The sequence below is a fragment of the Falco biarmicus genome, chromosome 2 (genome assembly GCF_023638135.1).
Source record: "Falco biarmicus isolate bFalBia1 chromosome 2, bFalBia1.pri, whole genome shotgun sequence".
Classification (NCBI taxonomy): Eukaryota; Metazoa; Chordata; class Aves; order Falconiformes; family Falconidae; genus Falco; species Falco biarmicus.
Genome location: NC_079289.1, coordinates 3,790,087 through 3,805,558, shown reverse-complemented (window position 1 = coordinate 3,805,558; position 15,472 = coordinate 3,790,087). Strand labels below are relative to the sequence as shown.

The window sequence follows — 15,472 nt, the reverse complement described above, 5'->3', positions numbered from 1 at the left end:
AAGTGCCTTTTTTCAACAATGAAAGCCTAAAAAGCAGTTTCTAAAGACACAGTACAGCAATCATCAACTTTCTTCATTTCATGAAAGCCCTTACATTTTTCCCACCTCATGCAGAAACCGTCCCATAAAAAATGTAAGATTTGCCTCTTCTTTTACTGTTTTGTTTTACAAAGCCCTTAATGGGCCAGAGGTGTGCGCATGTCATACTCAAAATTGCCATATTAGATTACCTAGAATTCAGATAGAGTCGGTACACTCTCCAATTCTGGATGACAAAAATCCCTAGGCATTGAATAGACTGTATACAAGACTACTGAAATTGATTACATTAGAGGAAAAAGCCCTCTGCTTTAATGCAAATCCTGTTTTACCTAAGCAGAAGAGTTTCTCAGACTTACTAAAGTAGTCCCAAACAAGGTAACAGAACATAAGGTGATTTAAACACACCCTCCGCATCTTCCTCAGCGGAAACCAGCCTGCTGCTCTAATTTTCTCTTAACCTTAGTACTTACACACAAATGAGAATGTTTCCAAAAAATGCTGTTCTTATCTAGATGGAAAAATGTTTCTGTTTATGGCTGTTTTACATGAGTCATTTGTCAAATCAGCAAAACCAGAAAAGCAAATTATTTTTCAATGTTATGTTCTTAAGCAAATCAACCCATTAATATATTCTGAAAAACAACTTCAAGTGAACTATTGCAAATAAGTTCCAGCAAAAACTACCACAAATTAGTTTGTAAAATGCAAAGGATTTGTTCTGTCGTTAAATCCTGATATGCTTCAGCATTCTTCATACATATTTATATAGTATAAGCAGAGCTACATCAGCTGAAGTGAAAATACTTTTCTAAAATAAAAAGTAAGACTAGAAATTTTGCCCATAGCAAAGCTAGCACAAAGTTGGCTTTCCGAAAGAGTTAGAGAATTATGTAAGTCAAATACTGTATTACCAACCATCACTTACACAAAGAATTACCCCAGGAAAAATAAAAATATGCACCACTTCACAATTGCACCTTGTCTGGATTATATTTCATCCATTTGAAGTTCAACACCTCAGGACAAACTTTATACTTATTCTGTAAAACGCTAAAAACAGGACTAATACTTAAAAAGGAAACTATTCAAGAAAGAATCCTGATTTGACAATTAAATGCTCATCCCCCTCCCCCCACCCTTTCTTTAAAGGAGCGTAAGGAAGTTGGTGGTTGTTGTTTGGTAAACAGCATACATCTAACTCTTCAGATTTGAACATTAAAACACTAAAATGTGAAAATGTCCTTCTGCAGCACTCAAAACAGTATGCTGATTTTGGCAAGTCTTGGATCAGACATTTGCTAACTTCAAGTGGCCTGCTACAGGAAATCTGTAGGATTTCCTCTTTTCTCCCCCTAACACCTAAGCTACAGTAGTCAAACTTAAAAATCAATGTTTTTAACACACACAAAAAAAGAAAAAAAATACAATCCAGCTCTGTTTAAAGACAGTCCTTAATCGTAAGACTGTTAAATAACTCTCAAAGACATGTAAGCACTGGCCCTCTTGCTCCTCTCCACCTCTCAAAATCATGTGGAGCTTGCGAAAGCAAATGCAAGCAGGAATCAGCCCAGTTAATACCAGCACAGCAGCTGCATTAAACAGCGAATGGTGGACACTGATGTCATCAGTTAGCTTGCTGCAGTTTTTTTATTCTGACAATTTTTTTCCCCTCTGTGCTGATACACTGTTTTCCACTAATCTCTGCCTCCTCTCTCCCTCTTTGTTCTTTCTATGTAAAGTCCCTCTTAATATAACCTTTCCAAACAGATTTAAATAAAATTAAAGGCAAAACAAATAATAATAAAGCAAACATTTTTATCCTGCATATGGAGTTCTCTATTTTCTCCACTCTGTTTCTTCTCACCTATCTCACAGGAACTTCTTCAAGACAAAAGACTGTTTCTTATATTGTACTTGTACAGTGACTGCCATGTCTTCAGATCCAAAATGCAACAGTACTAAACAACCATTTCTAGTTCCCTGGTTTAAGTCTGACACCATCATTCCTTCATCCATACATTGTTTTAACTACTGTTCTTTAAACCATTATCAATCTTCCAAAGTTCTATCGTTCATATAAGACATAATGGATTTTCCAAAGGGTACCTTTGGAAATCATGTAGAAAATGACCTGTAACTTACTTGTGTGCAATAGTCGTTAGTCGTTCATCATTTACTGCTCTCCGAACTTCAGCACGATGTCGCTCTGTTGAAATACTATTAAAAAAACCAGCAATATATTTTAGTCAGAGGGAGACATGAACATTTATCTAAAACTTCTAGCTAAAATTAAACTTATGAATAATCTACTCAAGAGACAAAAGGGAACAGTCATTTACATTTAAGAGATTGTCACTTAACTTGTGCTATCACAGTGAGAAAGAATGAATGTATTATTGTTTAAAAATATTACCGAAGAATAAAAGAAACACTACTGTTCAGAGGGTACCCCTGCAAAACAGCTAGAATCCAACCTCCTAATGAGAGCAATAAATGCAAAGCATACAGTAGAAAAATTCGCACCGAACATGCAGCCTTCTTTCTTGATGGAACTTGGGCCCAAAGACCTTGAAGTCCTACCTTGACAAAACTGCAAGCTAGCACATGCTCACGAGCTAGCTGTAATCCTTTTAACACTCTATAACTCACAAAGTACCCACAAAACAGAAACGCTTCCGCCACAGAAGCACAGTTGTTTTCTTTATCAAAACCTCAGAGCAGAATAAGAATTAAATCTCCACAAGATGGAGAATTACTCCTCCAAATTAAGATTTGCTTTGTGATAGTAATGACTAGAAAGAGCATGCAATACTTTAAAAGAAAACAGGTCATTGGTCCTTATTTTAAAAAGGTCAGGGTTACCTAAGCACTTTAGAGAGTTCTCCAAGAAGATCTTTCTTCTCTTTCGTAAGGTCTCCCTGTGCACGTAAGGCACTGATGACACCTGCATATGCCTCCAGTTCTGAAGAATTAGAACAAACAGTATTTCTATTTAATGCTCACAGCAAAGGGGGGGTGGGGGGGGGTGGGGTAGTTACTTTCAGTATTACTGACAGTATTCCATTAATTTTCAAAATCATTAAGAGGAACATGTCTTTCAATTATTTCGTGCTTTTCAAAAGAGATTGATGATTTAGAACTCTCTCAGTCAATTACTCTGCAGCATACAGCTTTTCTATGAAACAATTGTATCATCACAGAGGATTATCCAGTTTAAAAACCAACCGAATATGTCAAGCTCTCTCTGAGCTGACAGTTCAGCCAGAAAGCTTGAAGAAATAGTCCCCAAATTTGGAGAGAATAGCTCAGAATTCTCCAGAAGCAGAAGATCTTTAACACGTACCATTATTGAAAGTTCCATGGAAAAGCTTGGCTTGAAAAAGAAATATACTATCAAAAGAGCAACTGATATTTTTTTTTTTTTGTAATGCCCTTCCTCAATTCCCATGGAGAACATCAGCTCTAGTTTGTTAAATACGATCACCATAATCTTTTATGCCCATTTACTTCATATGTACAACTGCTTGAATTTGAAAAGAATGCAACACACCGAATTTAATCTGCTCAACACAAAAGAAACAATCCAGCTACTCTTAAATGTAGAGCCATCATGAAGATTTAATTCTCAAAAATACAACTCTGATTTAACATGTATTTGTAATTCCAGGTGACTTATGTAAATGTCATGCGTCTGAATTTTGTCCTAGTAAACAGAGTGACAATATACCTAATACAAATAATGGAGTCTGCTAATTTGGCGAAGAACGACTTTCTATTCTAAGCTTAGCACAGCTTAAGGAAACATTTCTGAAACTCCTGCTTTAACCAGAAATACAAATTCTTCTAATACTTACATAGGTGCCTTCTATGTAAGTATCACACCCATTTCAGCGGCCAACCCAAACCAACCCCACAACAGATCCCAGTTAACCAAAAGCAAGAATCAAATGGGCAGGCCAAAACCTAACACCTCTGAAGTTTGCTGCAAAAGAAAGACTGATACCATTCTGAAAAGCTTTCAGTTTGGTATTCCAAAGAGCTAATTTAGAAATCAAATCAAGGAATTGTGCTGAAAAGAAGTCCTGCTCTCCTGTCCTGATTAAGCAGGCAAAACACAAAGCAAAGTCGCTTTTGTTAACTATGCAGGCTGCACAGGGATGCCGAGTGACCTACAGAAGCATTTACAGCTTCAGTTATAAAACATTTGCTAATTAATGCAATGGTTATTACTAATATCAACATTTATTTAGACAACCATGTTACAATATTTAAGATACTAATTATTTTACTCTGTTAACAACATAAAGTAATTCTCAGATACAACCATATAATTATTTAGCAAGGACAGATTTTTTTTCTTCTTTCTGCATTTTTAATAGAGATCCACTACACTAGGACTTTAAAAATGCATATTCTGGCTGTTTGGAATGTAGTAAAGATTACAGAACAGCTGTAACTAGCTTCCTTACCCTTATGTCTACATAGCAATCACTAGCTGGTGCGCTCTCTTTCCAACACAACATACAAACAGCCAAAACAGGTTTCACAAATAAATATCATTATTTCAAGTGTAAGGTGCTACCATCACCCACTTACTCAGTTATAAGTCACAAATGCTGCAGAAAAACCCTAGGTATTGCACACCTCAGGGTGCATTTCAGCCTCACCTACACCACTGCATTTCATTCATGATGGAATTGCTGAACAGTCAGCCAAACAAGATGTTGGGCTGAGAGCTGGAAAGTGGGACTCTATAAATATTGCTGGATATGACTGTTAGACAGCTATTTGCTGCTCCCACTGCTCCTTCACCCTCCACTCTTGTGGTACATCTATTTAACAGAAGAGCTTCTCCACCCCAGAAGAGACAGGGCTGCTACAATCCTCTATCACGCTGGCAGGGCCCTCTTGTGGGGACACTGCTCATGCCAGTAAGAAAAAAAAAAAAATAATTTCCTGTCAGCCTAGGTTATGTCATTGAAGGAGGTGTAGCCGCAGTTCTGTTTGGCTCGGCTGCACCAGCAAGGTTCTGCCAGCACACCACTGTCAGCTGGGGTAGAAGTTTTTTTTCCATGCTCCTAGCCAGCAGAGCTACGTTAACAAAATTTAGTAGCACAGACCCAGTCCAAATCTTGGCACCCTGCACTTTCTCCTAGCTTTCATACTTCTTGAGCCTCGCTTAAGGTGCAGGGTTGTCGCCTTCATGGATACACAGCTTAGTTGCAATGCTGTGTGCAACATCTGCATCGCTGTTTCAACAGAACGCAAATCCCAGATTCCCAAGAAATCAAATAAAAAGGGCAAATAGAGGGAAAATAAATCCTCAACTCTCAGAAAATAAAGTGGATGGCTTCACAATATACAAGAACCTTGGCACAGTTAAAAAGTACAGCACATCATCTTTTAACGTTCAAGTAAAATGAGAACAAGAATAACTGTGACTTGACAGTCACGGGAAGTTAGAGGGAGCCTCAGCTTTCTTCCTGACATCATCTCCTAGATTATGCTCCTCAGAAGAAAGTCTGAAACCAAATCTATGGGGTTTTTCTTCCCTTCTATTATTATGCATCATGTAACTGGCAAAAAAAAAAAACCCCACACAAAACCAAAAAAACACCTAAATAAAAAGAATTTAATCTCCAAGAACTCAAAAACAACCATGCAAGATCAGATCAATGGCTTAACAAAGGATTCCCTCTCCTGTGGTAGTTGGAAGTGGATACATAAGGAAAGAGCAAATATTTTTATTACCTTCCAAAATACAAAAGCAAGTCTCCTTGTACACATATATTTACAAGGACAGAGCACAAAAAAGTCTCCCAATACCTATCTAATGGGCAGGGGACTCTGATATTGATCTACATTTGTAACAATGCAAAAAGCTGCTGTTGTTATGACAGTTAAGTAAGAACATTGTTTTCACACTTCCCTGATAATCTGTGCAACTGCAAATCACAAACCATCACAATCTTTTTTTTTCCTCCTGTTTCAAGTCTTTACTGCTTGACCTCAGTCCCGCAGTGCCAGTTAAACTAGGGTACCATCACCTCTTTTGGTACAAAAAGGTGTCCAATACAGATTAGAAAAAAAAATGAAGACCCTCCTCTCACAGTGCATCCCGTTGCACGTTAATAGTCATAAAAAGAACAACAGCACAACACTGCAACATCGAGGCTGAGATGGACCAGGACATCCATGGTCAGAGATTCAACCAAACCAAAACAATTCTGTGCTATTCATTTTGCTCAGGCAGAGAGCATCTGCCAAACATCATTTTAAGCCAGGGCTGTCAAACCAATGACACATGCAAAATGCAGGAAATGACTTGTAAGTTGCCTGTAGACATATTAAAGTATTTCGTGGAAGCAGCAGGCAGGCAAATCTTAAAAGGGCAAACATACAGACCCACAAATTGTATCTTACTGTACCCAGTTTGCGAAGGATCCTCTTGCATTCATCTCTGCTAAGATCCAGAAGAGTTGGCCACACCACAGGCATCTTTCCCTTGTGTTTGTGTGCCCACTGAGCTCAGCCTCGCTGGAAAAGGAATATAAATGCAGTAAATGCAAGTCCATCATTTATCGATTTCCCAAGCCAATTAATGTAAACTCTCTTCAGCCTGCTCACATCTCCACCAACATACTCCCTCGCACTCCAGCTCCAGGCTCCAACCTTTGTAATGGCATGTTTTGCCATGCAGGAATTCAGCAGCTTCACAAGGGCACGGACTTCCTGCACTCCCTTGCTCGAATCCATCACCCAAGCCTTTTTACCGAGTTTGCTTTCTCCTTCTCCAGCCTTTTTTCATGCTGAAACGCTCTCCGAATTGATGTTCAAGTCTCCTCCCTCTCTTTATGCACTGAGTACCTATTATAAGAACTCTTCCAGCTAACCGCACGCTCCCCCTTCCCCCCGGGGAATGCATTTAGCACTAGCCTATTATATGACAGAATGGCAAAAACACCGTGGAAATTTGCCTTCCACGTACCAGCACCAGCCCCCAAAAAAAACCCAAACACGGGAACACCCCCTCGCCCGATCACATCGCGGCGAGATTCCGGGGGTGACGAGAAGGGAGGGCGCATCTCCCCATTGCAACGAGGATAATAAAGGAAAACGAGGAGCCGGAGGCGAGCAGGGCGAGCCGGCTGGGACCAGCCCGCGGCCGCGCCGTGCGCCCCGGGCAGGGAACGGCACAGCGGGGGGGCGGCGGGGGTTGGGCACCGGGAACAAAAGCCCCGGAGCCGTCGCAGCTTCCAGCGCGGTGCTGGAGGGAGGGAGAATCTCCTACGAGGGCACCCGGAGGCAGCCGCCACCCGGGGACTCCCCGCCCGCCCTTCTTGGGGCCCTCCAGGGCCCTCGGCGCGGGGGACCGGCGGGAGCGAGCGGCGCTGGGTCCCCACCGGGCTCGGGGGCGGCCGTCCCCGGGGGCCCCCGCCGGCAGGAGGGAGGGAGGGAGGGAGCGGTCGGCGGCCGCGGCTTCCCCGCGCCGGGCGGAGAGACAGCGCCGGTGGCCTGCGGGCGGGGGACGGGGTGCTGCCTGCGGGCCGGGGCCCGTGAGGGGGCGGCGAGTCCCCGCCGTCCAGGGAAGGGGAGCTGCCCCTCTCCCCGAGGGGAAGCAGCCGGGGCAAAGCGCGGAGGCGCGGCGGCGCTGCCGGGGAGCGGGACCCACCTGCCCGGCCGTGCTTGGCACATCGAAAGGCTCCTCAGCGACAGGGCTCGGGCTCCTGCTCCTCCTCCCCCCGCCGGTGCCGCTCTCGGGTTTGTTTAGTGGCGGTGGCGGCGGCAGCGCTGCCCCGGGTTAAGATGGCGGCGGGACACAGAGCGCATGCGCGGGAGCCGCAGGGCACGCCGGGAGCTGTAGTTCCCGCCCTCTCTGGCCACCACCCTCCGCGAGCGAGGAGATGGAAGAAGCGGGTGCCAAGATGGCGCAGGGGGTGGGGAGGTGGGGGACGCTGCGCCCTGCACGGCGGCGCGGAGCACGCCTGGGAGCTGTAGTCCCCTCAGCGTTTGTCGACGTGCTGGGACGCGGCGCCGGCCGTCCCGCCATGGCCTGGCGGCTGGGTACGGGCGGCGAGAGGGGACAAAACCCCGCGGCCGTTGGGCGGCTGGGCTGAGGCGCGCTGCACCGCCGCTGACTGAAACCGCTTACAGCGCGGGGCGAGAGGGGCGGCGTTGAAACGTTCCCACGTACCCCTAAAGTTCCGGCATTAACGGCTGACCGCTGCTTCGGGAAGGAAACCTGGCAGGGTCGACATTAGCCTTGACGTCATTCGGCCGTTTTCAGCTTTTCTGACTGAAAACCGGCAGCGGTTCAGCGGGGAGCTGCGCGGGGCCGTGGGCGGGCAGCGCGGACGCGCAGGGCACGCAACCCGCGCCCCACGGCCGGCCCCGCACCCCCGGCCGGCAGGTTTTGCTCCCCGCTGTGACCCCTGGGCGAGCAGGGCCGCAGGCCGGCAGCGCTGGGCCTGGCAGCTGCGTATTGCCTGTTAACAGCCATCAGAACTTTTTTTTCTGGCAGGTTTCCAGGAAAAGCTGTAAATTACATCTCTTTAAAAGTCCCTAGATCCGATTAGAAGCGTAAAATAAAATATCTCTGGGGTACAGCTGAAAGTTGTAAGCAACACTGCTGATCAGAGCTGTGCGTTGCAGCGAGAAAGTAAAAAAAAAAAAAAAAAAAAAAAAAAAATCCCATCCATGGAACCGCCTGGAAGGTGATGGCTGGAAAATCGCACCAAGGTCCCTCAGGATGAGCGTTTGCTCCCATCTCTCCATCTCCCAGGGCGTCATTATTTTTGCTGCAGGCTCTTATTTTCCATGCTTCATCTTGCACGCTTTCTGGTTTTGCGAAGCAAACAGGCGCCCTGGGGGGGCACAGTTTAATGAAGAGGAGGGAAGGGCTCCTCCTTATTCTGCTCTCTCCCAGAAAATTGTGTATTATAGTTTGCTTTCAGAATGCCAGAAACAGCTGGAGGTTTGCTGAGGTGAAGACAAGGCGGATGGATGGTGTGCATTGAATCACAACACCTATTTCCAGATCTGCAAGTGCTGTTATTGCCACCTAACTATAGATAAAAATGTTTCTTCCCTGTGATGGTTGATGAACATTTTCTCAGTTGCAATTTCCTATTGTTCTTCACAGCAGAATAAATCTGAAGTACTTGAAAACAATGCTGAACAGTACAGGAGAGCTAGAACAATTTTCCTCCTTTTTTACTGCCTTCCTAAACATGAACCAGCTGAAGGCAAACCTAATCTCTGTGTAATATTCCTTAATAAAAACAACCGTCCTAAGCTTTGCACAAAACTGAAGAAGATGCAGTCCAGGTTAGTGCCAGAAGTTAGCATCTCCCTTTGCAGGTCAGAGACTCCACTGCAAACTGATCTGCATATGCGCCTTTTAGTTGGATTACTCTGGTCAGTAGGAACAGGCAGGACAACCTCACCACTTACCAGAATAAAATAACCTTTCTGAGCTTTATTTGTCACTTGTAACTGTGATACTGCAGCTGAGTATCAGTTTTATTGCATCTGAGGTGTTCAACAGCTCGTCCTTGTATTTGTAGAACAAATCATTCCTTGAGCAAGAAACTACCAAAACCTAAATTTATCCACTAAGGTATAGATTTTAGCTAAATGTTTTCTTCCAGTTTGTGTGTTTATTAATGCACTGTTTTCATACTGCTCTCCAGTGAAATCTCTGATAACAACGCAGTTTGAGAGAGCACAAATGCATTTTCTCAGCCCTGCTCAGCAGCTATATTCGTTAAGACTAATTAGATCAATTTGCTACTTTTTTTTTAGATCTTTAGGTTTTTTTCAAATGCGAATGAAACTAGCCACAGGATCAAAAGTTAGTATGGGCAAGGTGGACAGACACACACTGATACTCACATACTTACATATGCATGTACTCAAGAAAACGGTATACACTTCATCTCCTTCGGCACATGAAACAGAAGAGAGATGTAAAAAACAAGCCAGTTACGTATGAAGAGTCAGAAGCTGCAATTGTGTCCTGGTTTCAACTGGGATAGAGTTAATTTTCTTCTCAGTAGCTGGTGCAGTGCTGTGTTTGATTTGGTGTGAGAACAATGTTGATAACACACTGATGGTTTTGGTTGTTGCTGGGTGATGTTTATACTCAATCAAAGACTTTTCGGTTTCCTGGGCCCTGCCAGCGAGAAGCTGGAGGGGCACGGGAAACTGGGAGGGGGCACAGGCAGGACAGCTGACCCGAACTGGCCAAAGGGATATTCCACACCATATGGTGTCATGCTCAGTATATATAAGCTGGGGGAAGCAGAAGGGCGGGAGAGGGGGGACAATGACACACATTTGGCTTTATGGTGTTTGTCCTCTCAAGTAACCATTCCGCATGATGGAGCCCTGCTTTCCTGGGGATGGCTGAACAGCTGCCTGCTGAAGGGAAGCGGTGAAAGAATTCCTTGGTTTGCTTTGCTTATGTACAGGGCTTTTGCTTTATTTGTTAAATTGTTCTTATCTCAACCCTCAAGTTTTACATTCCTTTCTGATTCTCCTCCCCATCCCTCTGGTTGAGGGGGAATTAGCCAGCAGCTCCATGGTACTTGGTAAATGGCTAGGGTTAAAACACTACAGATTGCTGCATTTCTACAGATGTTATAAGATGATTTCCAAGAATACTTCCTATTTTTACTCAGGCCCAGACTTGGAAACACATGAGATAGATCCAGAAAGTCCAAAGGCCAAATTCTGCTTGTAGCTGTGGCACCAACATTGCCATTTACTTCAGACTAACCTACAATCAATTTTCCATTCTCCATTTTCCATAAAAATGAGATGGTTGAGATACCATGGACAAAGAAAATAAACCAACAAAGCACATAAATTATGAGTCCTGAAAAGCATAAGTAACCTGAACCAAGGCCAGAGCTCTGCAGTGGTTGATCTACTTGGATGGATATACCAAGGTTGTCCCTGCAGAGAAGCAGAGATGAGGCGCAGCAGATGCGTCAGAGCCACCCTCAGCAGGCTCTGGTCAGGAGGCTCTTCTTGAATCAAGTCCCACCATCACATAAGAATCACCAATCTGCTGTACAGCCCTAATCAGTCTCAGGAGTAGCACAGATCATTCCATAAGACTAAATTAAGGCTATCTGGACTCAGAATGTCTGCATGCAGCCAGTTTAGGATCTTCTAGCCTAATCCAGGGAGGTCACCCATAAGAGATAGACTTGACAGTATTTTTTTACATCTGATGAATAAAACGTCAAGAGTGTTCCAGTTATAGACTACAAAAATGAAAATAAAAACAATATGGTTTAGGCTTACTTCATAAATACAGAAATGTGGCTAAATGTCACACATTTTCTCAGAAAATTCATATGAAATAAGTCATTGTGGGTAAAGAAAGAAAAGGCAGAATGTGAAAATGCCAGCGTTTTTTCTAGTCTTAGTTGCCTTCCAGATGCTAATCACTTTCTTAGTTCTCATCACCTACATCCCTGGGTCCCAAGTTAAGGAGGCCCAAAATTACAGAGCATCTTCTAACTGTTCAAAAAGTAAAACAAGAAACAAACTTGTCGATAGCAATAATGCCCAAGGAGGCAAGGCTCAAGAATGCAAAACCACAAGGTAAAAGTATTTTGTAATAATCCATTTTACTTGGCAGTTCTTAGGCGAGCTAAGAACTCACATCATTAAAACAGCTTCAAGCAGCAAATCACTGAATCTTTGTAGCTTGGGCATATTAGGCTGATACTTTAGTTCTAAATGTGTTAACAGCAGCTCACCGTTGGCTTTCCCCTTACAGCCAGCAGAGGATGAAACTTGTCAGGATCTGGAGTGTTCTTCATCTGATGGTGGCCTAGTGAGCAAACCCACACAAGTTCCATCACCTCTTTTGTGCCTCCGTTTCCCACTTTCATAAAGCATTTTCAAAACTAATAACAGATGGCACTACATAAAAGCCATGCATTATTATTTATAACAGCATAGTGCTGGGGATTCTTTTTAAGATTTTGCTCCATTACCTGCATTTAAGCAAAATTTCTTCCTCCTTCCAGTAAGAGAAAACTCCTACTTTCTATTATGGTCTCTCTACCCGACATCCTCGGATTCCCCATCAGCTGAAATAATATGATTCTCATCAAATACAGACACTGGTCTAATTAGTTAAACTTTCTGGGCACTAACAGAATCATCTACGTCTCACCACACTCCCTTCTGTAGCCGAAAACAACAGGAGGAGGAAGACAATGAGCTTGGAAGCATCAGCGGTGAGCTGGCCCAAGGGAGGAGCTGTGATTTTCACATGGAGAAGGTGATTTGTATGCAGCCCAGGTCACCAGGACAAAGCTGCGCTTCCCAGCTCTTTGGGGGCTCAGAGGAAACGAGCACAGCAGCCTCACTGCAGTTCTTGCTGGATTATTAACTGCATATCCAGTCACATCGCTGCAACCTGATTGATACAGACTCCGAAATAATCCTTTTTCTTCAGTGCAGCCTTTCCTGGGTAGAAAAGAGGTGCGTCAGTGCGGTACTAGATGAGAACCGTGCACAGCTCATGCAGCTGCTGCTTTTCTGCTGTAAACAGAGAATTTTCAGCTTCCCAGAGTCTTAAGCTGGTAATTACAAAAGTAAAATTGGAAAACCAAGGAAAACAAACAAAAATTGTATCAGTCTTCCAGCAACTGAGAAACGTAAGAAACCCACTACGCTTTTATACTAAGATGAATGCAATGCTGTTGGTAATTTTAAATTTTAGGGAGTTTAAAGATGGTTTAAACTATCTCCCATGTCTTGCATAAGAGAGAAATAGCCTAGATTCTAATAAAAGTTAAAAAGATTTCTTGGTCTTCCCCACCCCCCCAAGTTAAATGGCCTAACCAATGGAGCTTCTAATTCTCTTAAAGAGGTTATTCAGTGACTTGATACATTTTCCTGACATAAGCATCTCTATTTTAATTTTATTCTATCACCCTCAGACCACTCCTAAACTCTTTCTTCCTCCTCAAACACTTTCCCGTCACATTTTTTCTCCTGGATAAGATAACAGCAGAAGCTTCAGCAGTGTTTAGGTGCTGGCAGCTTGCCAGAGCAGCCTTTTATATACAGCCTTATCAGATACAGGGATTGTCACTCAGGACTATTTATTTAAATCCACACAGATATTTCAGCTACTTTCACTGAAGATAGCTTTGTGTTGCCAGTTAACATAGATTCCCCCCCCTCCCCCATTATAAGTAATGCATATTATATTCAACATACGTATTTATTTTACAAATCCTAAGAGCTTCAGTGCTGAAAGTACCTAAATTCAGCAAGGCTTAAATCCATCAAAACACCACTAAGCATCGAGTTGAGCACCTGTTTAAGCACTGAGGCAAAAACTTTATTATATAACCTCAGATAATGAAAACAACATTCATTGTGTCATCCTACAGCATATCAAAGAGCAAATTAAAGTTAGCATCCTCTACAATCTGGGGAGGCAGATGCAAACCTCCATCCTCCTTGTGGTGTGCTGTATTGGTGAAGAACGTACAGACTTGTGGGGAAGAAAGCAAAGCCACTTCTCAGAGCAGAAAGCCTGGGATCACAGCGCAGTATTAAAGTTATCACTCCCACTGCACAACTTGTGTCCTTATCTATGGTCACATATGTGCTCTACAAACCATTGGTAATTCAAGCATAATTCTGCAATGCAAAGAACATACCCCAGCTTAGCACTTAGAAGAATTTGGCTAGGACCTAATTTGCATTGCATTTTAGGGGAGTTCACATGTTCTTTCTCCAGTTGCACCTTTAACCGATCAACAGACTGTGGATTGCTTTGAAGTTCAACTCATCGGTGAATGACTTGTTCCTGATTTTGACTAAAGATTTTTACAAGGTTAGATATGCTGTAAACACTGGGGGAGCAAGCAAACCTATCAACTGTAAAGGATGTATTCAGTCACTGTGGAGACTGGACAACAATGGCAGCTCCACAGACAACAGGACAGTTAATGATCACAGTTACCTAATGGCCAATGAAACTAGGCATTCACTTATCTGGACAATCCAGGACCTTGTTTTTTCCTAGCAATACAATCATCTGGAAACTCTTTATGCCCAACAGTTTTTGAAGGATCCCATCCATTTGCTGTGCCCTGAATTCAATAAATTATATTGATCCCAGAACACCTTGCAAATAAAAGTTCACTTAAACATACAGCGTTGTTGCAGGGTGAAAACAGCAATGGAAAAGGAAAGGAAGCTGGTGCTGAGTTTGCAAACCAGAAAGAGTAACATTTTTGTCACTGCACACCCTTTGCTGAAACTTTGGGGTCAGCTCATGTACTTTTTAAGAGGTTGGAGTTTAACACTGGCAGTTAGCAAGGCTTGCAGAAACAAATAAAAGTCAACCTGTAATCCCTGCAAAAGGGGCAAATAGGGAAAATAAATGATGGCTCACATTTTCTCACTTTAACTCCTTCATGGTGATACAAAGGTCTTTCCTTTAGCATGTGCCACTCACAGAGCAGCACGGTAGGCTGTGATCATCTGCGTGGGCTGGCTGAACACTTCAGAAACTCCAGCAGCTCAGGTGGAAGCAGGTGGAAGCAAGGACTGGACTCAGAGCAGTTGCCTGTAATTTAGAAGGCTGCTTTCCTATGCAGGGAGAGAATCTCTAAGCCGGAATACAGACAGCTATGAGTAAAGACAGAGTGGGCGAGTAGGCAAGAATACAGCCAGCCTGTGCATAGAATCATGCGATTTGGGTAGACCCCGACACCACACCCTCGCATAAAAGCCCAGTACTGCGAAGCCAACAGCCCTCTGGATTTCCTTACATTGAAGACCTGACACAAAACCTGTGAAAATCATCATTCTTTGAATTGGAATTAACAGAAATCCATCAAGAGAAAACACTAACAGGAAATGGGTCTTATAACCTTTGAGTATCATCCTAGACATTGCCAACGCTCATTTGCAAAAAGCTAACCATGAGGGAGCCAGCATGCTGGATTGCTCCAACTTAGGGTTGGAGTTCAAATCGCACACTGCTCACCAGTATCACATGCCCAGCACACACTCAGGCAGTGTCAGAGGGCTGCAGTCATACAGTGTACAAGACTTATTCCCCCACCTTTGCCTCCCAGTTCTCCAGAACTGCAGGCAAACCCTGGACAGAACCATCTTGTTTTTCATTCTGTTGTTGTGAATTTCAGGACGCCTGGATACAGATCTACAAAAATACATCTACGGGATTAACCTGATGTCCATGTAGTTCTTTGACAGGTTATCCCAGCAACAATGGGGCTGTATGACTTGCAAGGTAACATAATAGTAGTAAGAGTCATGAAAGCATTTCAGACTTCAAATATTCCCTTGCCAATAAACTTTTAATAGCAGGAAACCTGAAGGAGTACACAATTGTACTTAACATGGTACAATCGGAAAA

General features: G+C 43.4%; 1 protein-coding gene across 15 annotated transcripts in view; it reads right to left on the bottom strand.

Annotated features, from left to right (window-relative positions):
• EMSY (EMSY transcriptional repressor, BRCA2 interacting) overlaps positions 1-7,870 on the bottom strand; it is a 49,904-nt gene extending 42,034 nt beyond the window's left edge. For 14 of the 15 annotated variants that reach the window (XR_008820099.1, XM_056327915.1, XM_056327926.1 and 11 more), the window contains exons 1-4: positions 7,715-7,870; positions 6,471-6,579; positions 2,905-3,004; positions 2,185-2,259 (exon numbers count right to left, since the gene is read on the bottom strand). Coding sequence is in view for 14 of the 15 variants with exons in the window: in XM_056327915.1 (XP_056183890.1) it covers positions 2,185-2,259; positions 2,905-3,004; positions 6,471-6,540 (245 nt within the window). In the remaining variant the exon portion in view is untranslated. Of the gene's footprint in view, positions 1-2,184; positions 2,260-2,904; positions 3,005-6,465; positions 6,580-7,714 lie in introns of all 15 variants that reach the window. The other variant, XM_056327919.1, reaches the window with a different exon arrangement.
• Positions 7,871-15,472: the final 7,602 nt, after the last annotated feature.